Genomic DNA, 24030 nt, shown 5'->3' with positions numbered 1-24030 from the left:
AGAGAGAAAAAATAAGAAACAAATGACTGAGGATTGTCAGAAAACTTAAACTTTAGTATCTCTTTGACAGGTACAGCAGTAAAACAGAAAAGAAAAGAGAGAAAAGAGAAAACAATTACTGAGGATATTCAGAAAACTAAAACTGAAGTATCTGTTTGACAGATGCAGCAATAAAACAGAAAATAAAAGAGAGAAAACATTTGACTGCTGTGTAGAAAAGATGGACTGTGGTAAAGTCTGCTGACTGTTTTTCTAATCGTTTAATTTTGAATTTGCAAATGTTGACATTTACTTCCTACAGAGTATCTTTGACAGACACAACAATGAATCAAACAGAAAGTGAAATTGAAAGAGAGAAGACTGGAAACAATTGACTGCACTGTAGTAAAGTCTGCTCATTTTCACAGCAAGAATTTTACAGTGTGACCACAAACAAGACTTGTGGAATCCATTGCAGCAGATTTGTGCTTCTGCACATGGAAGATTCCATGGAAGAGGGAGATAGACATTAATGAGTTGCTGATTAGAAAGGAAGGAATTATTTTGTTTTCCTGTTGAGGGTGGGGGCAGGGGATAATGGAGGAGGTATTTGGGGAGGGAGATTCACCCAGCATGGTGTTTATTTTTCTATGTTCTTTTTAAACACAACCCTCGTTTGATACAGCCTTTGCATAAACAGTGCATGTGTTTTGAAGTTTTCTTTCATGCCAGAAACCCATGCATGTGTTTTGATGTGTTGTTTGTTTTTGTCAGACAGAAATGTTCATTTCTAAGTAATTTGAAAATCATTTCATGTTGAACACCTCTGTGTGTGTGTGTGAGTTCAGCCAGTAGTTACTCATTGTTTTCAGCTGCATGCATCTTTGTTCACAAGTTACAAGTAAATAGAAAGTAATTATCATAATGTTTCTGCCTTCCTTTTAGTCACCACAGTAAAACAGTGTGGATTACATTGATGGAAACCAAAAGTTGGACATTGTAGGAAGATTCACATATACTGTTATTTGTGTTCTGTTTAAAATATGTTGGTATACAAGTATGAAAAAGCCTTGGTCTTATGCATGAGATATAGATACCCAAGAAATAAATATGCCAGCATTTTTAAAGGGTAATTGGTCTGAATGGTTGATAGATTGAGACTCAATGTGTGAGTGTGTGTGTGTCTGCATCTGTGTGTCTATGTCTGTGTGAGTTTTGTATTTATGAGTGTGTCTGCACTGTGTATGAATGAGACAGGGGAAACAGGACTGTACAGATTTTTCCTTATCTCCACCACAGCCTTCTCTTCTGCTCTTACTTTAGATTGTTTCTTGAGCACTGCTTTGAAATTTTAGACAAGCATTTCATCGAAATAGTACTGTGAAGTAGTCAACCCAAACTGACCATGCTGTCAACACAGCTTCTGTTTCCTTTTTTTTTTCAGACCTGCGACGGTCAAAGAGCAGTCCTTCCCTCCCGTTCATCTTCAATGCCAAGGGTCTTGCCACGGCCATGAAACTGCCCAGCAAACGGGATCGACGCTTGTCACAGAAAATGTGAACATGAAACACGGAAGCTCTTCAACATTGGAAAAATATGTTCCAGTGGTTTGCACCGCACGGTTTAACACCTGCACAGAAATAATAAAGATAAAAACAATTATAAAAACATAATACGATGTACCTGGAAAAAAAAATTGTGAAGATGTTCAACACATGCACAGGATGAGAAGTGAAGAGGTTGACGCTGACCGTCCATCAACGTGCCTGGAGAGGTCCGGCCTTGTCATCCACACTGAAGGGGTCTTCACAAACATTCAGCCGGTGCCCAGCAGAGGATCCTGATCAGTGTGCGGAGGAGGGACACTGGGATGGGTGTGAAGTAGTCACACCTCAGGATGCCAGTCCTGCCCGCTGTCCTGCAAGGCTGGAGGTGCGAGGTGGACAGAGATGGAGTTCCAGTGGGTTAGGCTGTGTGCTGGGCACACTGTCCTTCTGTTGTTGTCTTGACCACTGGGCCCATCTGTTGATGTTGTCAGGCTGAACTCCTGGTGCCATGAAGGGCTCCTGTCTGGTGCCTTTTGGGCTATGCATGTGCACACCCATGCATGGGCAACCAAATGCACACTTGCACACACACACACGTTTGCATACACACACATGCAGAGATACAAATGCAAATATTCATTAACAGACAGACACATACAGAAAAGAATTTGAATCTCAGTAAGATTCAGACTCATGCCTCACCATGACAAATAACAGTATCTACACTTGCACACCTCAACTGCTCGCTAACATAAACAAGAAATGTAAACTCAAAGTAAATATGTGATGCAAGAATACTTTTTTTTCTTGCAAAACACATTGTGACATTAGCCAGGTAACACATATGTAAAATTAACACTGTTCTAAATACAAGCATAATCAGCTAGCTTATCACTAGATTGGTCTGAAAAGCTCTTTAACAATTTCAAGACGAGATTTGAAAAAGGAAATTCATAAGTACTTGAAATAGATATGTCTCTCAAATGTCTTCCTAATTTAATCTGCTAAGTAACTTGTGCTACCCATCTGTTTCATTTTTTTTCTGTCTTATTTTTGTTCATGTGTACTTTGTACTGCTATTCCATTGGACACATGACACACTTTTTAACATTCCAGCTTCACCACAAATCATTAGGAAAGAATAATCATACACAATGATAATACATCTTAGTACACATTATGTCATTCTCTGGGGGGGTTTTATGTCTTTCCCGAAACATTTTTATTAGTTTGTGTTTGTAGCCGTTTGAAGACAGTGATTGAACATTTCCGCTAGTCTGAGATTTTATCTTCTTTAAGATCAGATTAAGGGGGTGGGAGAGGGGGGGAGTTTGTCAACAACGACGACAAAAAAAGGACAGAAACAAAACTAAATGGACTTTTTTTTAATCACATATCTCCATCCATGCATTGTTTCAATCACTCTTCTTCCTTTTTTTAAAAATAATCTCAAAGAGTCTGCTTGTCTGCATGTTTTAAATTGATGGAGGGAGACGGGTCTGGTATTTTAGCTGCCAAGCTGCACACAGAGCTCTGGAAGTATTTGAAGCATTTCAAATTTTATTCTTGCAAAGTGAACTTTTTTTCTTTGCAGAATAATATAGATTTATTCTGCCTGTGCAACAGTTACCCTTCTTTTATCTTCCCAATTTTTTTAATTGATAATGTGGCCATGCATTTTAAAATAATTAAAACAAAAGGATACCTCCATGTGCCTTTGTAAGCAATGCCATATTCACTATCTCTGCACTTACTGGATAGATGAGGTCATCACTTTGATGAACTTAAAATAAAAAAAAATAATAATAAATAAAAATAAAAATTTTTAATTCTTGCTGTTAAGGCATTTATGAATTTTCTTCTCTTCCCCCTCCTCCCATAACAAAAGCTGAAGTGTGAAAATTTGGTAGATTTTGAAGGATCTTAGTTCGCATTATTGGCACTGATCACAAAGTACAAGAGATATAGGCATTTCCTTTCTTCTGTTTTGTACAGTTATGTACCAGTTACAGCAAATTCTGTTTGACATAGTCACTCCTGTTCCTTCCCTGCACACACACACACACACACACACATGCACGCACGTACACACACACATTTGATATGATCTTTCAGCTGTGAACGGACATTTGCAGGATACCCCTCTTCCATCCAGTAACAGGATCTTCATTATTTTGTGACTGTCACATTACTTTCATTTTAATTGTTTTGTAACTGTTGTATTACCTTCAGTTTGAATTTTTTGTGACTGTATTACTTTCATTTTAACACCTTGTCATGGATTATACATTTTGTGTCTGCATATTTCAACAAATTTCATCATATGGTGTGGCGATATTGTTTTTGTTGTGTGTGTTTTTTAAATACTTTGTAACACCAATCATCAGTTGATGCACAGATAGTCTCTGGCTGGCTGTTCATGAAACCAAGCTACTGAGATGCACTTTAAACCATACATGATTTTGAGCAACAGCATAGTACTATTATGGCCTAATGTGTGGGTGTCATGTAATAAAATGATATACTATTGAAATGAGAATGCCTGCACTTTGAAGAGGACGAAGAGAAATGAAATGACTTTGATTGGTTGCTTTGGTTGGTGTTATTTGGTGGGGGGTTTTTTGTTTTGTTTTTTTCTAATTGTTTTGTTTTTGGGAGCGAGAATGGAAAGATTTGTTGTGCTTTTTTATCCATGAAGCTCATGAAAGGTTCTCACTGTACTGCCTTTGTGTAAGGCATATAAAATGGAATTACATGTAAGGGTTACTACAAATAAGTGCAATGTGTACAGTTAATAGTGTAGTAAAAGACAAATGTAGTGATAGACAGATCAAATGTCTGGTTTGCTGTGATAAAACTGCACCTAAAGAGATGCAGTTTGGCTTCTACTTGTAACAAGAGTTGCAGTTTCAATCCAGGTTGGCTTCTGCTTAGTTAACAACTTTCCAGTTTAGCTTTGAATTAATTTTAGCCAGCTAGAAAAAAAAAGAGTGATAGTATAGACTGGCAAGAAGCTGCATAATGTCCACAGTGTGGTGTGTGTCTGATGGTACTTAATTTTGGCAAGAAGTTGAATCTTGTCTGCAGTGTGGTATGTGACTGTGATTTACTTGACACATTTGGTGCTTAATTGTTTCTGGGTTTTGTTCTTTTTTTCTGCAAACACTTTCATAACTCTTGTGCGAGGGTGGGTTGTTGTTTTTTAAATTAGTTATTCAAAAAATGTCTCTATTGATTTATTGATATTATTATTATGTCTCTGAGTAAAACCAACAATTTTAATTAACCTATCAAGAAAACCAGGACTGTTTTTAAATTCTTTAAAAAAAAGGAGTAAAAAATTGAAATCCTTAAATCAAGGAAACCAATACAATTAAAGATTCATGCAGATGACAACTCTTTTTTTTTCCTCTTCTGGATTACTATTGTCTCTTCATCATAGTTTGTGTTTTGTAAGAGGACCATTCTTTTCTCTCTTTTTTTTTTCTTCTTTTTCTTCACCCAGCCTGTGACATTGTTTCTACCTTTTCTAGTCCCCTCTGTACCCCTCTCGTTTTCATTCATTTCTCAAAATGGGATATCATTACCAAGATATGCTTACAGTTGTTTATGTGTGTGGTGTTGTTGAGTCTATAAAATCATATGACTTCATCAGAAATAAGTCAATGACATCATTTTGCAGCGTTGAAATGATCTTGAATCTATGCTTCCACAAGCAAAGGAACTGTTGTACTGCATTGTAGACTGAAACCATTGTAAATGAAGATATTAATCCACTGAATTGAACATATTGTTGTTTTTTCCTGCCAGCAGCTGCTATTATGTACATGTGTAGCTATTTAGTGTGCTAAGTTATGGCTGATATCAACTGCAATACTAAAACATTTTATGCATATCATAAAATACCAGGAAAATATTTTTAACAGACGAATTCTGTGTTCTTTGATATGTTGTATGAATGCAATTTGCTGAATATGTTTGTTCGTTTATCTTTCTTTTTTTTTTTAAATACATACCCTTTCAAGCAGCAAACACACACTCTCCCTCTGTTTTACTCATATCAACATGCACACACATACCCACATACTCTACTTAACATAAACAATAAAATAAAATAAAAAATATATATATATGTCATTTTTCTTGACAGCTTCATAAATAGTAATTTATTACATGAAATATGTTCATCATGGACAAGAAATGACAAGTGCAAAACTCTTGGAAAATGTGAAAAAATAAAGAGAAAACCAAAAGAAAATAGAATGTGAAATTACACACACACACACACACACACTGTTTTACACACTTATTTTTGACTGGTTTCAAATGGAATTATCCAAATCCAGTTGGTTGTTTAGCAAGATTTTTGTTCAGCATTTTCGCAACCAATCAAATATTTCACTTCTAATCATAAAGCATATTCTGTATTTAGTGTTCAGTGTGCAACAAACATCAGAACTGGTTTCCATTTTAACTGGAAGCAACCCAAAATTGCTCATGAATTTCAATTTGTAATGAAAGCTAGGAATCTGTTCCATATTTAAACTATCACATAAATTTCTTCAGCTTCCAGTCTATACCCCAATATCTCCAATGGTACAGTTCATCCATGAAAGGAGTGGAGAATTAGGAAGGTATTCCCTGATACACACACACTCCCAAAACGGGCTTCACCAAACAGGTTTTCTTACATTATGGCACATGCTGGACAAACCATCCATTATTATAACTGAAGTTTGATACAGCTTCACAGGATCAAGATGAAGAACAACAAACTCCCCAAAACAATGTCTGTGAACACTGATCATCAGAACAGGGGCGGCTGTGATATCTTCACTGCCCAACCCACATCATCAGGACAGCCGGCGGTGTTATTTGGGAGGCGCCATGCCATGAGGCATCATGCCCATGCCGGGTAGGAGATGCGAACCTGAGCTGCCAGACACAGCAGCGCTGGGGCCAAGGAGAATCTGCAACAAAGCAATCCAATCAAGGCAATGATGACTGGACTGATTCCCATAAAGTGTAAGGAGCATACAAAAAATATGTAAAATTACCATCATCAGAACCAAAAGTATCTCTTCTATGACTGAGTAGGTACTTGTTCACTTTCTCATTATAAAAGCTATTATGGAGTTTTCTGCAGTTTACATACACTGGGCACTATGTGTTTCACAATGCGATGCTTGAATGGAAATCATTGAAAAATAATCACTGAAAAAGGAATACACGATGCATATACACACTTTAAATCACCTTTCATCTAGCAAATCATCTAACAAAGCAATCTGCCAAGCCACAAGCCAGCTTTTGAACAAATGAAAAAAAGGACTCGTGTGTGCCTGTTTTACAGAAGAAAAGAAAAGGGTTCCCTGGAAAAATATTTAAAAACCTCTCACACAAACAAACACATGACACAAATGCACACAACTGAAAGTATTTGTCCATAAATGGCCGAGACATTTTCTCCAGTAACAACCCCCCCTCCCCTCCCCCAACCCCTCTCTCTCTCTCTCTGTGTGACAGAACTGTTTTTGTCATTCTAAAAATTAAGGGAGGGTTGTGAGGAGCAATATGAAATAATCCGCAAATTAGAGAAAGCCCAGATACTTGCACACATGTTCTGACTTAGCTCCCCCTTGTAAACTACAGACCTGTCTTTGCTGCTGGAGTTGCTGTTCCTGCTGCTGGGCTCGCTCTGATTCAAAAATGACGGGCAGGGCTAAAATGGTGGCTGAGGATGCTGCTATCCACAGGATATTCCGACCCAAGGCATACCCTCCCACCAGTGCTGAGACAGACATGCAGAATGCATCTCCCACAATCTTCTGCACTGGTTTTGGGAACATCTCTGTCAGCCCCCACAGTCGTTCTGCCAGGGTCTCATCCAAGTCCTACATGTAAAACACACTGTCTTAACTGACATATTGAGCAATGAAAACTATGATGTATACTTCCCAACACAACCATACTCACAGTCAGAGTAATGGTCAGTCCTGCTAAGTGCTGGTCACAGATTTTTTTTTCACTCTAATAAAACTATGCAGTTTGTTTAATACATACAAGCAGAAAGTAATGTGGGCATCATAAATCTTACTTGTGTCATGTAAATTTTGCAAGCACATGTCATAACAAATTAAATCAGATTGTAAAAGAAAACATTCAGTGTAAACTGTAACCACAGCAAAGCCCAGATTTCCACTGGTCACTGCTACCACAGCACAGACTTCTTATTGGTCACTGTAACCACACAGACCTCCACTGGCTTCTTGCATTATTATCAATTATTTTGGACTCTGCTGTACCACACAGTGTCAGTAAAAATCCGAAGCTCTCTCCTCCCAGATCAGTTAGGCCTTCATCATGATCAAAACAACATGTCACAAAAAAGAAAACTTCACACTAATATTGTGTCACACAAAACACTGTTATGCATAAATAGTAAAGAGTGGTAACTCTCTCCATTCACAAGGTACACAACTTCAAGTCAATGCTGCTTACGCCACCAATTCATCTAGCACACAGGTAAATAAAAGGTACACTGGAACAAACCCAGACACTTCCTTAAAAAAGGAAGCGCCGGGCTTGTCCTTATACTGATCATTTGACATGTGCACACAACAGCAATGACAGAAGAAATATGCAAACACAAATTAGCTTTTATTCAAGACTGGCATAGCCTCTTTAATCCTGAACAAGCCACACATAAGACACACACAATACAGAACAAACAAATGTGCAGCAATTAAGAAAGATTCTCTGGTCCAGACCCACTTACTGCAGAAAATGTCAAGGAAAGAATTACTGCTCCAGACCCACTACAGAAAATGTCAGAGTGGATAGCTTGCAGTTGACGTCTAATCCATCAGAAACTGGCAACCAAAAACTTAACGAGAGAAGAAACATGGTCAGATTTAGCACTGCAAATAGAGATATGGCAGTGTTATTCTTAAATCTTTGAAGTCTAACAGATATTTGGGAGGCAATATCCACAATGTTTCCCCTCAAGACCGAATGAGAAGTGTTAACAACAAGGCATGGAAATTCAATCAGTCACACAGCGCAGTGGAGGGGAAGAAATGTGGATATGGCAAGGTCGGCCAAAAGAGAATTACAGTAATTCATTCTTGAGATGATAAAACCCACATGAGTGTTTTGGTTGCATCAGTAGAGAGACACTGGCAGACGGAACTTGTCATACGCAGTTCCAGATAGGCAACTTTACAGATGTTTGAAATGTGCTGTTGGAAGGAGGCTGGTCACGCGAACAGAGGAAGAAAGTGTTAACAGGTGTACTATTAATCAGAACAGAGTCGGGAGGAGAAGCTCAGGACTGGTAGATTGCAAGGGGCAAACCGCATTATTCGCAACCGACTTGACTGTGCACATGATTGTTTTAAACAAAATCAAAAAACTGTGAGTGGTGGAAAACAGCTGTTGGTGAGGAACGTTTGATAACCGCCTTAAATTAAGTCAAAATAAGTGAAATGCAACAGTAGTCCTGAGGATGTTAACAAAAAAGTTTTTGGACTGTATCATAAGTTCAGTCCTATCATCATTTAGTTGCAGCTTTTTGAGAGTCATACAGTCCATGTTTGCAATGCACTCCCCTGAGACACCAGAGCATAAATTTCAGATATGGAGACCTCATCCACTTTGCCTTGATTTTTTTTTTTTTTTTTTAAACCATTTAACAACTGAATGAAGCTACAAAACAAACAGATCTGAAAATTGTTAACACATTTTTTTTTCTTTTCCTTTATATTTCTTTACGATTTAACAACTGAATGAAGCAACAACAAAAAACAAAAACAAAACAAAACAAAACAAAAAAAAAAGATCATGTAAATTGTTATTACAAAGATTGTTTTCTTCAATGAAATCGAGGAAGGGAAACCGAATCTGCTGCGGTAACTGCAGCTCAACGGGGTCAATGTGATGAACTTTGACTTATGACCTCAACAAACAGTTCTCTGATCAGCAGGCCAATTTAACTGTTGCGGATTCACAAATGACAAATTCTATTGCTTTTCTTTGATTCAATTCATCATTATGATGTTGTATTGATGTCGAAAGTTCCCATTCTTATCAGACTGACTGATCAGGAAGCAAACCTTACATCATCGTCATCCTCCTCCTGTGCTTGCCCTGGACGGGCGAGTTCCATCACTTTTTCTCCAGCCATGTTCGTATTCGTCTAAATACCAGGAATTATCACAATATTAATCGCTCATTCACAAAGCCATGTTTGCTGCAAAACTTCGTATGTTCATCTTTAATATTGCTCACGTACTTCCTCTTCTACAATAAACTAGTCTCTATAAGAGTTCGTGAATAGGCTTAGTTGCAATCCAAGCGGCCCAATAGTAATGGGCCAGATTCTGCGTTACGTTACCATCTTTCGAGAGGGGACGGGAAAAGGCTACCTCACTCACCCCTCCCAAGTGCAGCAGCTTCTTCAGTCATGAAGTTGGCTGCCTATCAGCAACAGCAAGAAGAAGTGTATGTGCGTGTGTGAATGGGAGATAGGAGGTTTCTGTGTGGTCCTGTAAATTGATACTTTCATAATGCTTACGTCCCTTGCAATGTTTACATCATGGCGGGGAAACCACGGTTCCGTGTTCCGACGCTGGAAGAAATGGAAAAGGCAGATCAGCAGGAGGCAATGGTGAGCGATAACGTTAAGTTACACATAGAGTGGATTCCAGTTTCAATACTTAGCGACTGGATGTGTTGTTTGTTGGCACTGGCCCGGCTTCAGACGTCAACACGCTATGGGAGCATCACTTTCAGTTCCAAACTTCCATCATTTCTTCTTTGCTTTTTTCTTTCTTTGTGTGTATGTGTGTGTGTGGTCATATTGCACTCTAGTCAATGTGGGATCATAGCCCATTATATTATAGGTTTGTCTGAGAAGAAGAAGAAGAACAGTGGTTTGTGATTGAACCCCGTGCACAGAAATACGGATGCCTTTTCTTTTCCAGATCAGTGAATCTCATCACTTTCAAGTGAATCCCATCACCTTCAACTACAAGCTGAAGTGCCACATTCTGGAACTCAGTCAGATACCAAGTGTACTCCTCATCAATGGTGGCCTAGTGATAGTGCATCTGAGTCCTGCATATACTGAAATTTTCATTCACCCCTCAACCAAATCATGATTGGTGGTCTGTGTGCTAGTCTTTCGGACGATAAACCAAGGTCCTATGTACAGCATGGACTTAGCACATGTAAAAGAACCCACGGTAACATAAGAATTGTCCCTGGAAAGATTATGTAGGTCAAAATGAAATAAACACTAACAACAACAACAAAAACAGCAGGGGGGGGGGGGGGGGGGGGGGGGCAGGACATGGCACTGTAGCAAAGCACCTTCTCCAAAGAGCAGCCCGAATTATATACAGAGAAATCTGTTGTGACAAACTGTAAAACAAATTACGATGCAATACAATGTATGTAAGGGTTCCTGTAAAGCAGAACCACACGTACTCACAGTCATTCCTTTATTCTTCCCACTCAGTTTCTACAACTGAGTTCTTCCAGTTCATCCAAGGCTGTTACCATCATTACTAAATATTCTGCCTGATATCTACATGGTCCTGCTAGGTCTGTTAGTTTTGATAAACACCAACAGTGTGCTCCAGAAATGTGTACAATATTTTCTTTTTGTCTTTTTCTTAAATCTCTCACAGATATTTGAACCCAATGTACCTTCTGTTTCTTTGTTATAATCAATGATAAATTATTTGAGATACATTGTCATAACCGCATTAGTTATTTTATGTGCACTGAAATTAGATATGTTGGTTCCTTAGAAGCCAAAGGACATAGTGGGTAGTTTTTGTTATTTTTAATTGAGATGTTGTGCTATTGTGCATATTATTGAAGCTGTATGCACTTTACAATAGCAGTAACAATGGCAGTAAGTAAAGTAAAAATGTTCCAGTATTCAGATTATGTTGAAACTAAGTAATATACAATTTGCTTGTTTTATTTATTGTGGGTTTTTTGTTTAAATTGCTTGTTTGTTTTTTGTTGTTGTTTGTGTGTGTGTGTATGTTTTTTATGTGTGTTGTTGTCTCTGTGTGTGTCTGTGTATGTTTTTATGTGTGTTTTGGGGTTGTTGTTTTTTTGGTTTTTTTTCATAATCTGGGTTACTCAATTCAATGATTTATTTAAGTGTTATTTTCTTTTTTCCACATTCTCTGCAAAAACAGACTGCACCAATTATTGAAAGCATTAAAAAATACTAATTTAAATTGTATCTTTATAAAATGTCCCTTTGACAAACACTTCCAAATACACCCAGCTAAAACCCAGTGGAAGAAGTGCTGCTGTGAAATCAACTTTGTCATTGTTCATATTTCAGGTATCCAGCAGAACCCTCATCAGACGTGATGGATCATCAAAGTCAGCAGACACAGCACCTGACACAAAAAGCACTGATTCCCCAAAGGCAAAGAATATCCCGTCAAAGCGAGTGATGTCCCAGAAAGCCCTCCTGTCTCGCATGCCTTTGTCTCGTCAGATGCCAACAGGAAAAAGCACTGTCTCTTCCAACAAAGCAGGCACCAGTAGCTCAGAAAAGACACAATCAGCAGCAGTCAGCAAAGGATTCAATCCTGCTGGAGACCGTTTAGCACATCACCATGCATCTCACTCGGCTAAAGATGATGGTAATCAATCAAAACTGAAAGGACTGCCTGATACTGTGACTGCAGGCAGCAGTTCAGGTGAGCTCAGGAAGTTTTGTTGTTGTTTTTTATGCAGATTTTATGAAAAATGTGCAGGGTTCATATGGGTTTTGAAATTTGTTGTGTTTTTTTAAGAATCGGTAAAAACTGACAAGACTTTTTAAGACCTTAGAAGTTGTTTCAAAATTACCCATATTTGTAAATGGTTTTAATTTTGATTCTGTTCACTCAAAGAAAACAACAACAAAGAAAACCCAACATTATTTCTGTCAGTGATAAACCACAGCGGTGAAATGTTCCAGCTGAGTTAAAATTTTTTAAAGTTTAATAATGACATGTAAAATAAACCTGATCCTGAAAGGATTTCGCCTGTCAAACAAAATGATGGTTTTCAGTATTGTAGCCGTTGACTGTTCTTGAATGCAAGGTGCATAAGCCAACACTTAAAATACTGTGCCTTACAAACTTGTCAGCTGCCGCTTTTATGTGTGTTAGTCCAACATGTATCTGTCCACCCTGTGATAGTGAATATGACGTGACTTACAACACATGTCCTAGCCTCAGCCTCAAAGGACCTGACCAGCAAGTGGACAGGAAACACCCTCGGAGGAAACAGACGCAACGCACAGCTGCCACAAGATCATCTGCTTCCAGGCGGCTCTGCTGCAGGGCCACAGAGCAGGTCTGACAGTGCCACCACCTTGCCCTCTGTCCGTTCTGCCATGCCCTCTACCAGTACCACTGCACCGTCAGAACAGCCAGGGAGTTCCAGCATCAATGCCTCAAACACCACTGAGCAACAGGACTCAGTCCGTGCTGAGTAAGAGACTAGGACGAGTCTAAGTCCATAATCATTTGTGCATTTGTATGTCTGTGTCCATGTAATCTTTTTTTTTAAATTACACATACTTAACCGTGACCCACTAGTGCAGACTCCGGCAGGGGTCTGACATGATTTTTTTTTCTTTTCTTTTTTTTTTTGGAGGGGGGTGGGTGGGGGGCATGTAAACTGAACTGTTAAATCATGGTCAGTGTTTCCTTACCCCAGTCAACATCTGTTGAATTGAGTGATGCTTTAACAGACAAAAAAAAACCAAAAAAAGCCGTAAAGAAGAGTCTGGAAATGTAGAATGTGAAACATGTTTTAGACATGGATTTTTCAAGAGTGCCCAGCAGTACATATATTTATTTTCAAAATGGATTTTTAACAAACCCAGTTGAGGAAATTCAATAGAGATATATCTCAGTATCAAACCTGTAAGTCCAAAGGTCTTCATGTCGACCTGTATTGACTTCCCCCTTCTCCCCTTCCTAAATCCCCTCCACCTTCGTTGTGCTTCACAAAATGCAGACAGTGTTGCATTGGTGAATCATTTAGATTGTGGTTTTATTCATTGTTTCTACTATAAGAACCCCCCACCCCACCCTCTCTCTCTCTCTGTCTCTGTGTGTGTGTGTGTGTGTGTGTGTGTGTGATCCTTCACTGTCTCTTCTTTCTCTATCTCTATTTGTTTTTCTCCCAACTCTGTCTCTGTTTCTCTTTCTCTCTCCCTTTCGATCTTTCTTTGTCTTGCCTGCTGTTTGAAATAGGGAATGTCCATAAATAGAACCATGCATATACTTTTTTTTTACTTTTTTCCTTAAAGTTGTCCTTTTTCGCATGCACACCTATAACATAACATAACATACCTATAACATAACATAACATGATATATGATATATAATGTGATATGATATGATATAGTATGATACCTTATCAGAGTCATGCAGTTCTTTAACACACAGATAGGCTGAACCAGCCCTCACCCACTGTACTCTCTGTTTTCAGTGTGCTCCCCACACTTGCTAAACTGGGCAAAACGAATTCCCTGATTGTCAGCTCAAGACAGGTCAGTAGCTGTGTCTTTTATAGATGAGGTCCTAGGAATAGTGCTGTTGTGCTGATTGTTTTGGCTGATGCATTTTGATTGAAAGCAGCCATTTCTCCTTCTTCCTGTCTCTCTGTCTCTGTCTCCTAGTTTGTCTCTCCCTCACTCTGATTTTTTCGATCTCCTTATCCACCCTCTAATTCTTTCAATATTATGTCTGCAGATTTTTTTTTTTTTATAATTCCAGGGGGGGTGATGGTGGGTTGGGGGAGGGTGGGGAGGGTTTAGTTAAAAGGTAGGTTAAACCTGTGTATATTCAAAGTGTGTCTTATTATTATTTGTGTCGTATGTATTTTCAGAGAGGCAATCCCATCTTGAAGTTTGTACGTAATGTACCATGGGAATATGGTAATATTGTTCCTGATTACGTCATGGGGCAATCCAACTGTGCTCTGTATCTCAGGTGAGAAGATACTGTTTTCACTTTTCCCTTATGAAAATAACAGTACATACGCGGATGATATTTTACTTTGTTGTCAACCCCCAAAATAGAGTGTGGCTGACTAAACAGGTATAAACAGTCAAACACATAAAGTCCATGTACCTGAATGAATGAAAATGGTAATTGCAGTGACGGGCACCATAGCTGAATGGTTAAAGTGTTGGACTTTCGATCTGAGGGTCCCGGGTTCGAATCACGGTGACGGCGCCTGGTGGGTAAAGGGTGGAGATTTTTACGATCTCCCAGGTCAACATGTGCAGACCTGCCAGTGCCTGAACCCCCTTCGTGTGTATACACAAGCATAAGATCAAATACGCACATTAAAGATCCTGTAATCCATGTCAGTGTTCGGTGGGCTATGGAAACAAGAACATACCCAGCATGCACACCCCCGAAAGCGGAGTATGGCTGCCTATATGGCGGGGTAAAAACGGTCATACACGTAAAAAGCCCACTTGCGTATATACGAGTGAACGTGGGAGCTGAAGCCCACGAACAGAGAAGAAGAAGGTAATTGCAGTCTGTGAATGCAAAAAAAAAAAAAAAGTATTGTTCTGATCTTCAAATGGATGATAATTGCATGCCTTCATTTTACTACAGTGTATGTTTCACTTCATAGTGTTGCTGTTTGCGGATGAAAAGTATATATATATATATGTATATACATATACATACATACAATTATATATATATATATATATATATATATATATATATATATATATATATATATTTGTTAAATCATCCATAAAAGACCAAAGAACTTAACTGCCAACAAAGTCTTATCTGTTATCTGTTTTCGTTATCTCCTTCAAAGAATTTAGCCAGGTACAACCAACTTTTAAAGGGATACGACTTAATTGTAATGGGGTTGCTGAGCTTTTCACACATCATTCCTTGTCAAAATAAACCCATGCATACAGATGTGTGGGTTTTTATTGTTGTTGTTGTTTTGTTTTTTGGTTGTTGTTTTTTGTTTTTTGGTGTGTTTTTTAAACAGCACAGTCACCACTTTTGATTTAACAGTAACTTGAACACAAACTTCTTTTTCTTGCAAAGAAGGGAAGGGCAAATTACTTCTGTGATGTTTAGCATTCCTGATCAGTTTTCATATTTGTAAGTAGTTTCAATAACTGTGGCAGCTGACGTCCAGAAACATGTTGCACATACAGAATAAAATGGGCAAATACAGAACGACAAAAAAACTCCCCCTTAAAACCTAGAGAAAAAGGATTTTGTAAGTTGTTTTCATTTACATTATCATGTATCCCATTTCTGTTCTGTGGATCATGTGCTTTTTCCTGTTTTGCGTTAATTATTTTGTGATTGTTGCATGTAATACCACGTATGATTGTTGTGTGTAACGTGTATGACTATGTGTGTGATTGTTGTGTGTAATGCTGTATGACTATGTGTGTGATGCTGTATGACCATGTGTGTGATTGTTGTGTGTGATGCTGTATGACCATGTCTGTGATTGCGTGATGCTGTATGACCATGTCTGTGATTGTTGTGTGTAATGCCGTGTGACTATGTGTGTGATTGTTGTGTGTAATGCCATGTGACTATGTGTGTGATTGTTGTGTGTAATGCCGTGTGACTATGTGTGTGATTGTTGTGTGTAATGCAGTATGACTATGTGTATGATTGTTGTATAAAATGCTGTATGACGATGTGTGCGATTGTTGTGTGTAATTCTGTATGACGATGTGTGTGATTGTTGTGTGTAATGCTGTATGACCATGTGTGATTGTGGTGTGTAATGCCATGTGACCATGTATGTGATTGTTGTATAAAGTGCTGTATGATGATGTGTGCAATTGTTGTGTGTAATGCAGTATGACTATGTGTGTGATTACTGTATAAAATGCTGTATGACAATGTGTGCAATTGTTGTGTGTAATGCAGTATGACTATGTGTGTGATTGCTGTATAAAATGCTGATTGACGATGTGTACGATTGTTGTGTGCAATGCCGTATGACTGTGTGTGATTGTTGTGTGAAATGCTCTATGACCATGTGTGTGATCGTTGTGTGAAATGCCCTGTGACCATGTGTGTGATTGCTGTGTGAAATGCTCTATGACCATGTGCTGTATGACCATGTGTGTGATTGTTGTGTGAAATGCTCTATGACCATGTGTGTGATTGCTGTGTGAAATGCCCTGTGACCATGTGTGTGATTGCTGTGTGAAATGCTCTATGACCATGTGTGTGATTGCTGTGTGAAATGCTCTGTGACCATGTGTGTGATTGCTGTGTGAAATGCTCTATGACCATGTGTGTGATTGCTGTGTGAAATGCCCTGTGACCATGTGTGTGATTGCTGTGTGAAATGCTCTGTGACCATGTGTGCGATTGCTGTGTGAAATGCTTTATGACCATGTGTGTGATTGCTGTGTGAAATGCTCTATGACCATGTGTGTGATTGCTGTGTGAAATGCCCTGTGACCATGTGTGCAGTCTACGCTACCACCAGCTGCACCCTGAGTACATACACAACCGACTCAAACAGCTTGGCCACAGCTTTGACCTCCGTGTTCTGTTGGTGCAGGTGGACATTGTGAGTGCACTTTGTTAGTATGGGTTGCATGTGGTGGAGGTCTGTGTGTGTGTGTGTGTGTGTGTGTGTGTTTCAGTTGTTGTTGTTTTTCTTACTGACCGACTGAAACCATTTATTGTCAGATTAACTGTTTGTTGTACTGACATTTTCGCAACCATTTGAATAAAATATTAACTGAGCAACACAAGGAAATTCTGATTTGAGGGAAGGTATGATTTAAACAAAACAACAACAACAACAACAACAAAAAATTTGGAGATTTTAGACATTGTTATTCTTTAGAATTTGGTAACAGTGCTGTACAGCTTGTGGCATCCTTTCTAAGAAAGTGATACATCCTTTGTGTGATGGCTTGACAGCTGGATTTTTTTTTTTTCTTACATTCTTACAAGAATACAAGTGAAATATCTTCACCAGTTGACAAACAAGGAATAGTGTACTGATGTATGGCAAATACATTGTAATATGAGGTAATTCATATGAATTATATGATTTATTCATATCATTAGAAAGTGTGTATGTGTGTGTGTGTGTGTACGTATATATGTATTTATGTAAAGGGTGTAGAGTCACATGGTTGAATACTGTAGAATGTCTTGTTGTTATCGTTGTGATCAGTATTTAGTATTATCATATGAAGTGGCATGTAATACAATGAAAAGTACACAAAAAACAGTTTCTTCACAAAATAAAAGTGTTATTTGTGTTTTCATGCACATATATATGTATTTGTGTTTCAGAAAGACCCCCATCATTTACTGAAAGATCTTGCAAAGATATGTATCCTGGCTGATTGCACGCTCATGGTTGCTTTCAGGTAATCATTTCTTTTTAATTGTGTGCAAAGTTTTGCAATGTGATTTTTGTGTGTGCATAGTTGTGCACATGAATTACTAAATGTTTGATAGCACAAGACTTCACTACTCATGTATTTTGCTCGTTTTCATTCTTGCTTTCTGTGTGTGTGTGTGTGTGTGTGTGTACATGACTGTGTGTTTGTATGTGTGTGTTTGTGATCGCACAGGGGTGAGTGTGTATGTGTGCATGTGTGATTGTGTGTATTTGCATGTGTGTATATGTCTGGATATGCATATGACACAGATGTGTCAAGCATGTGTGGTTTATGATGTATAATCTGGATGTTTCAGTGCAGAGGAAGCTGGGAAGTATCTGGAGACATACAAAGTGTATGAAAACAAGGCAGCTGAAGCTCTTATGGAGCGCACAGACAGCAACTTCAGTGTACAAGTCAGCATCTTTCATTGTGTACATTCACTGTTGGACTGTAAGCTCTGTTTTTAAAAGGAATTATATCAACAGCAGACTTGCTGTCCTTAGCAGAATGAAACACGTTCCTGTCAGCAGTGTGGAGTTTCAGTATCAGTCAGTATATTATGATTTTTACATTGTCAGATTAAAGAAAGGTCTTTGGTCTTTCAGTCTTATGTGTGCCTAACTCAATAAGGAACATGACAGAGTAAGATGAATATTTAAAAAGATATGTATAAAGGAAAACTGCTGTAAGAACTTAGTTATGAAACTTTTTATAGTAGAATTACACACACACACACACAACATGCACATGCGTACAGGCTTGCACACACACACTCACACACACACACACTGGAATTTAGTCTTTGTATTTTAAAAATATTTTAGGTCAGGATAACAGAACCAGAATATCAGTATTTTGTGTGTATGTTTGTGTGTGTGTTTTTTTAAGTTCATAGCATATTTATTTCCTTGCACTTACTTTCTCCTCAGCTAAGCGATTGCCTGACCAGAGTGAAGTCAGTGAACAAGACAGACTGTTCTACACTTCTTGCTACTTTTGGGGTGAGTGCTGTCTGTCTCAGGTTTCTAGACTGTGCTTCTTTTTAATCAGTGGGTGGGTGGGTGAGTGTGTGGGTGTTTATGTGGGAGTGAGTGTGTTTATGGTGTTCATGCACATTTGTGCATGCTCATTTTGTAGATTAATTGATATGGAATCCTGACATTTCTTTACGAAAAAATCTGATTGGTCTCAATAAGTTGGAAACGATGCCACAGGTGCTTGCAGAAACAAACGTTTCAGCTCTTTAGAGGCCATATTAACTCACTCAGTACGGCCAGTCCTCTCTTCTCCTCTACACAGACCCCTCGGATGTCCAGTGGGTGTCTGAATGACCCAACCTTTAGCTTCCGTCGTCAGAATTGTGGTATTCTTTGTCATCATTCACCTCTTCAGTATATGAGCCTTCCGCTTGCAATATTTTGATGATGGTAATTGAGGTGAAACGCTGTTAACGTCATTTCTTTCGCTGTTCGTATGGAGAGAGTTAAGAAAATAAATCTGTCCCCCCCAACCCCCCATTTTTTTGTTTATTTGTTTTGTTTTTGGTGAGGCTGTTTCCTTTTGTCCCTGTTTTCTTTTTTTTCTTTTTTCCTTTTTTTTTTTTTTTTTTTTTTTTTAATTCTTTCCAATGTCACTATCATCTGTTCCATGCAACTTACTCATAATGAAGAACAAGAGCAAGTTATATTGTTTGAAAAAAAAAACATTATGTGGGAATGAAAATCCATACAAAAAATGTGGATTCATGCAGATGCTCCCTTGTTTATTGATCATATAAACGACCCTTTTGTCTGTAGGATTTACAGGGTATCATGGAAGCCAGTACAGAAGACCTCTCTCTGTGTCCAGGTTTTGGCCCCCAGAAGGTGAGGACAGATCTTGTCTTCTTCTTGATCATGAGTTTCAGGGTTATCAATTATTTGACCTTGATTGATCCATGTCCATTGATTGTTTGACGTGGGCACTCTTTTTTTTAATTTCTTTTTGTCATTTCGTGGTGTAAATATCCATTGATGTTTTTTTGGTTCTGGTTGTTTGTTTTTTAACTGTGAGAGATATTCATGATATTTATATCCATCAGTGTGTGCTTTTTTTAACTGTGAGAGGTATTTGTGTTGTTGTTTTGTGTGTGTATGTGTTTTTTTTTTTGTTTTTTGTTGTTTTCTACTGTGTCAGTTCCTTTTCTTTATCTGTGAAAGTTTTGTTTTCTAATTGTGTTAATTGTATATTATATCATATATTTTAACAAGATTTACTGGTTTCTACGGCTTATTTAAGTTGTGCCAAGGCTTCCTTATTCATATTCCTCACAGGCTTTCCAAGGTCTGTTTGTAGACTGTGAGTAAACAAATATGAATACTATACTAGGATAGAATAGTCAAGACTCATTATGGAGAGAATACCAGTGTTTGCCAAAGATTCCAGATATCTTTCTACTCCTCTCCATTATGTCCACCATGTCTGCCTCAGTCCACTGTTCTGTTTTCCTGAGTTTCACTGACAGTTTGGTTTTGTTTTTGATTCCAGGCCAAGCGACTGCATGATGTCTTTCGGGAACCTTTCCTTGTTTCCAAAAAGCAGCAACCAGATGCAGCAAGCACAAAAGACTGATGCAAATATTCTAGCAGAGAGCCAAGATTTTTTTCTGCTAGCATTGGGATAAACACCGCCCCCTCCCCTCCCCCCCCCCCTGCCCCCACACACAATCCAGCGATTGTCAAACAAATCAAAATCTTAATGAAGACAAGGCTTGATATTGACAAGGGTACATAATTTCAAACCTGCATTGCTCTGCTACCTTACAGGTAGCACGAAGTTAATAAAACATTCAGAGTTTTTAATAAAGAAACTTTCTTGGAGAGAAAACCCCCAGTTCCTTATTCACTTCTAACTTGACGTGCACTTAACGGCAGCAGAATATCTGACCAACAGCAGAATATCCAAACATAAATGGGCATTTTATTCAAGACTGACAGTCATTTGGTATTGAACAGACTACCCAGACCATTCAAACTAAACAAACCTATAAATTGTTTTGTTGTTTGACCCAAAATCTTAGCAATGCCTGGAGCATAACACAGTAACAGTGACAGATAACAGCAACATGGCTGCCAAAATGATAAAGAAACATCCATATTCTTAAATTACACCTTGCAAAACAAGTCCACAAGGAAGTTGCATTCTTCAACTGATGCAGAAGGCTGCTGTTGTTGGCACAGTGGCTTGACTCTGTTGTTTTTTTGTGCTGCTCCTGTCACCACAACCCCCAGACAGTATGGGAGATAACTAGCATCTGCTCACACATGTGATTGAAGAAATCAGGTCTTATGGCCCATGAGGAAAGGCACCCACATCCAGCCAAGCAGGAGAAGGGAAGAGATGGACTGGAAATATATGTTCAGGAGGAATTATAAAATTATTGAATATAATGTTGTAAATTAAAGTAAATGAGTAACACAGTTATGCAGTTTCTTGTTTGAAGGCTGTCAAAACTTTCTTTTTAAATAATGAAATCAGTGATGAGGCAGCAGTTTGAATGGTTTATCATGTTTGCAGCTATCAAAACCAGTGCTATTGCATCTGCTCATGAAAGAAGAATGATATGTGAATGTGCTTGTGTGTGTTTGAAAGTATTTGCTTGCACACGTGCATGCGTTTGCACATGTTTTGTGTGTGCTTTTGTGTTTGTGCATGGGATACATTTTCAATGAAATCTTTTCTCTACTGAATAAAATGATGTATGCACTGATTGTGGCGTTCTTGCTTTGTTGTATTCTGTTTGTGCCTGGAACATGTGAGTTTCCTTGCTGATATTTTTTGGGTTTTTTGCCAACTGCATAAAATTTTATGTATTATGTTTGATTATTTGTTTGTTGACATTGCTTTTAAAAAAAAATTATGGTGGAAATTAAATTAATAGTCAACTCCAAAGGCATATCCTCAGTTTATGTACATGAAAATGACTACTGGTGTCTAATTGTTGTTTTTTTTTCTGATATATTCTTTTCAGGTAGTGACATCAATACTGACACTGTTTTCAGCTGTGATAGGCCTTTTGTGGTCAGCTGGGCTATGACTAAGCAACAGTGACTGATAATGACAAATAATGGCTGAATAGTCTGTCAGAGCTCCTAACTGATCGAATGGTGTCTGAGGCATGGTGATTCAGAAAAATGTTATTTTACTGTGATTAGTGTCAGGGGAGATGAAATGTGTAACTCTGTACACAAATTATGAATTAGTATGAAATGCCATTGATGTGTACTGCTTTTTTTACACAATATGTGGTAAACATAATAGGCCCGCACTCTCATGTGCACACTCACATTCTCTCTGTCACACACACATGCTGTTTTGTTTTGTTGGTATGTTGCTAAACGATTATTCTGAGGTGTCCCATGCCAATAGGACTATAATGGCAATGGCACACACACACACACACACATACACACACAGTGTTCAAAAACAATATGATACTGAGAATGTTTTGTGCAATGAATATTAGATGAATGAATGCCAACTGAATGGTTTTGATAGGTACATTTAGGAGAACAATTGTGGTGTGTTTTCAGTATTTATTACCATCATGTGTTGTGTGTTATTAATACTATGAATCAGAATAACAACAATAAAATGATTCTGTGGTTGTATATCATTTTCTTGGTTTATATGTGCGAATATGATTAGTATCTATCGTTATATATCATATATAATGTAGCAAGGCTATACAAAATAAACATGGTTTTTCAGCTCAGTGGGATAGTCAGAAAAATTGTTGCACAGCACATTTCTCTGTTGCACAAGCTCTATTTCATTTTGAGATTTCACACATGCATGCATGCATTCACACACACAAACGCACACACGTGCACAGCACGTGCTCACACACACACCTGCTTGCACACACATATGCACACATAAATGTAGACACACATGCACACACTTGCACATGCATACATACACACACACTCAAATAAAATGTACATAGACATTGCACAAAAGCAAATGAGCACCATGTTCAAAGAGTATCAAAGATACAAACACACTTGAAAATTAAATTCCTGATTTATTTGATGACAACTAGATTTATATACGGTTTTTGTGTCTCTGGTGAACAGTTGACATTGTAAATATTAAATACATGTAAAAACTATAGTCCAGGATACAGGAAAATAGTTACAGGCCTGATTTTGAGCATGGGTTTTACTTTCAGCTGTCCACATGCTTCCAGAGCCTTCTTCGTGTTTTCTCTCTTATAATCACATGCGCACACCACACAGTGATCTTACCATTGTGTCATGCAAAAAAGTCACATGTCTAAAGCATGCTGTTCCTTCCTCACAATGACTGCAAAGCCAAACAGATAGGTTTCAAAACATGCTTGCAAAAGAGGAAGGTGGCAGAATGGTTAAATCGATCATCTACCAATACAGAATCCATGAGGATATGGGTTCAAAACCTGCTCTTGCCCTTTCTCCTAAGTTTGAGTGTCTAGTCATTCAGATGAGACTATAAACCTTGGTCCCAAGTGCAGACCTCTCTTGGCGCACTGTAAAAGAACTCATGGCAACAAGGGTGTTGTCCTCTGGCGAAATTCTGTGGATGAAATCCACTCTGACAGGTACACAAATATATGTGTATGCACTCTTCTTCTTCTTCTTCTGCGTTCGTGGGCTGCAACTCCCACGTTCACTCGTATGCACACGAGTGGGCTTTTACGTGTATGACCGTTTTTACCCCGCCATGTAGGCAGCCATACTCCGTTTTCGGGGGGGTGTATGCTGGGTATGTTCTTGTTTCCATAACCCACAGAATGCTGACATGGATTACAGGATCTTTAACGTGCGTATTTGATCTTCTGCTTGCATATACACATGAAAGGGGTTCAGGCACTAGCAGGTCTGCACATATGTTGACCTGGGAGATCGTAAAAATCTCCACCCTTCACCCACCAGGCGCCGTCGCTGTGATTCGAACCCGGGACCCTCAGATTGACAGTCCAACGCTTTAACCACTCGGCTACTGCGCCCGTCGTGTGTATGC

General features: G+C 38.5%; 3 protein-coding genes across 3 annotated transcripts in view; 2 read left to right on the top strand and 1 right to left on the bottom strand.

The window, feature by feature from the left end:
* The window catches only part of LOC143294629 (uncharacterized), a 105966-nt gene extending 100509 nt beyond the window's left edge, over positions 1–5457 (top strand). Inside the window, exon 31 of the mRNA XM_076606009.1 lies at positions 1424–5457. Coding sequence (XP_076462124.1) covers positions 1424–1539 — 116 coding nt within the window. The 3' untranslated portion in view covers positions 1540–5457. The remainder of the gene's footprint in view (positions 1–1423) is intronic.
* Positions 5458–5647: 190 nt separating this feature from the next.
* On the bottom strand, positions 5648–9744 carry LOC143279888 (mitochondrial import receptor subunit TOM22 homolog). The gene is made up of 3 exons (XM_076584189.1): positions 9646–9744; positions 7181–7420; positions 5648–6496 (listed from the first exon to the last, which is right to left on the bottom strand). Exons 1-3 carry the CDS (start codon positions 9709–9711, stop codon positions 6398–6400), a joined length of 405 nt encoding a protein of 134 aa, XP_076440304.1. The 5' UTR covers positions 9712–9744; the 3' UTR covers positions 5648–6397.
* A 280-nt stretch (positions 9745–10024) lies between these two features.
* Positions 10025–22442, top strand: LOC143291288 (uncharacterized). Its single transcript, XM_076601137.1, has 11 exons — positions 10025–10194; positions 11896–12259; positions 12779–13040; positions 14049–14109; positions 14448–14551; positions 17054–17153; positions 17894–17970; positions 18302–18401; positions 18918–18989; positions 19785–19853; positions 20515–22442. The coding sequence occupies exons 1-11, from the start codon at positions 10123–10125 to the stop codon at positions 20596–20598; spliced, it is 1365 nt and encodes a 454-aa protein (XP_076457252.1). The 5' UTR covers positions 10025–10122; the 3' UTR covers positions 20599–22442.
* Positions 22443–24030: the final 1588 nt, after the last annotated feature.

The sequence above is a fragment of the Babylonia areolata genome, chromosome 1 (assembly GCF_041734735.1).
Source record: "Babylonia areolata isolate BAREFJ2019XMU chromosome 1, ASM4173473v1, whole genome shotgun sequence".
NCBI classification, from domain to species: domain Eukaryota; kingdom Metazoa; phylum Mollusca; class Gastropoda; order Neogastropoda; family Buccinidae; genus Babylonia; species Babylonia areolata.
The sequence above is the reverse complement of the archived record's forward strand: the minus strand, read 5'-3'. Positions and strand labels throughout refer to the sequence as shown.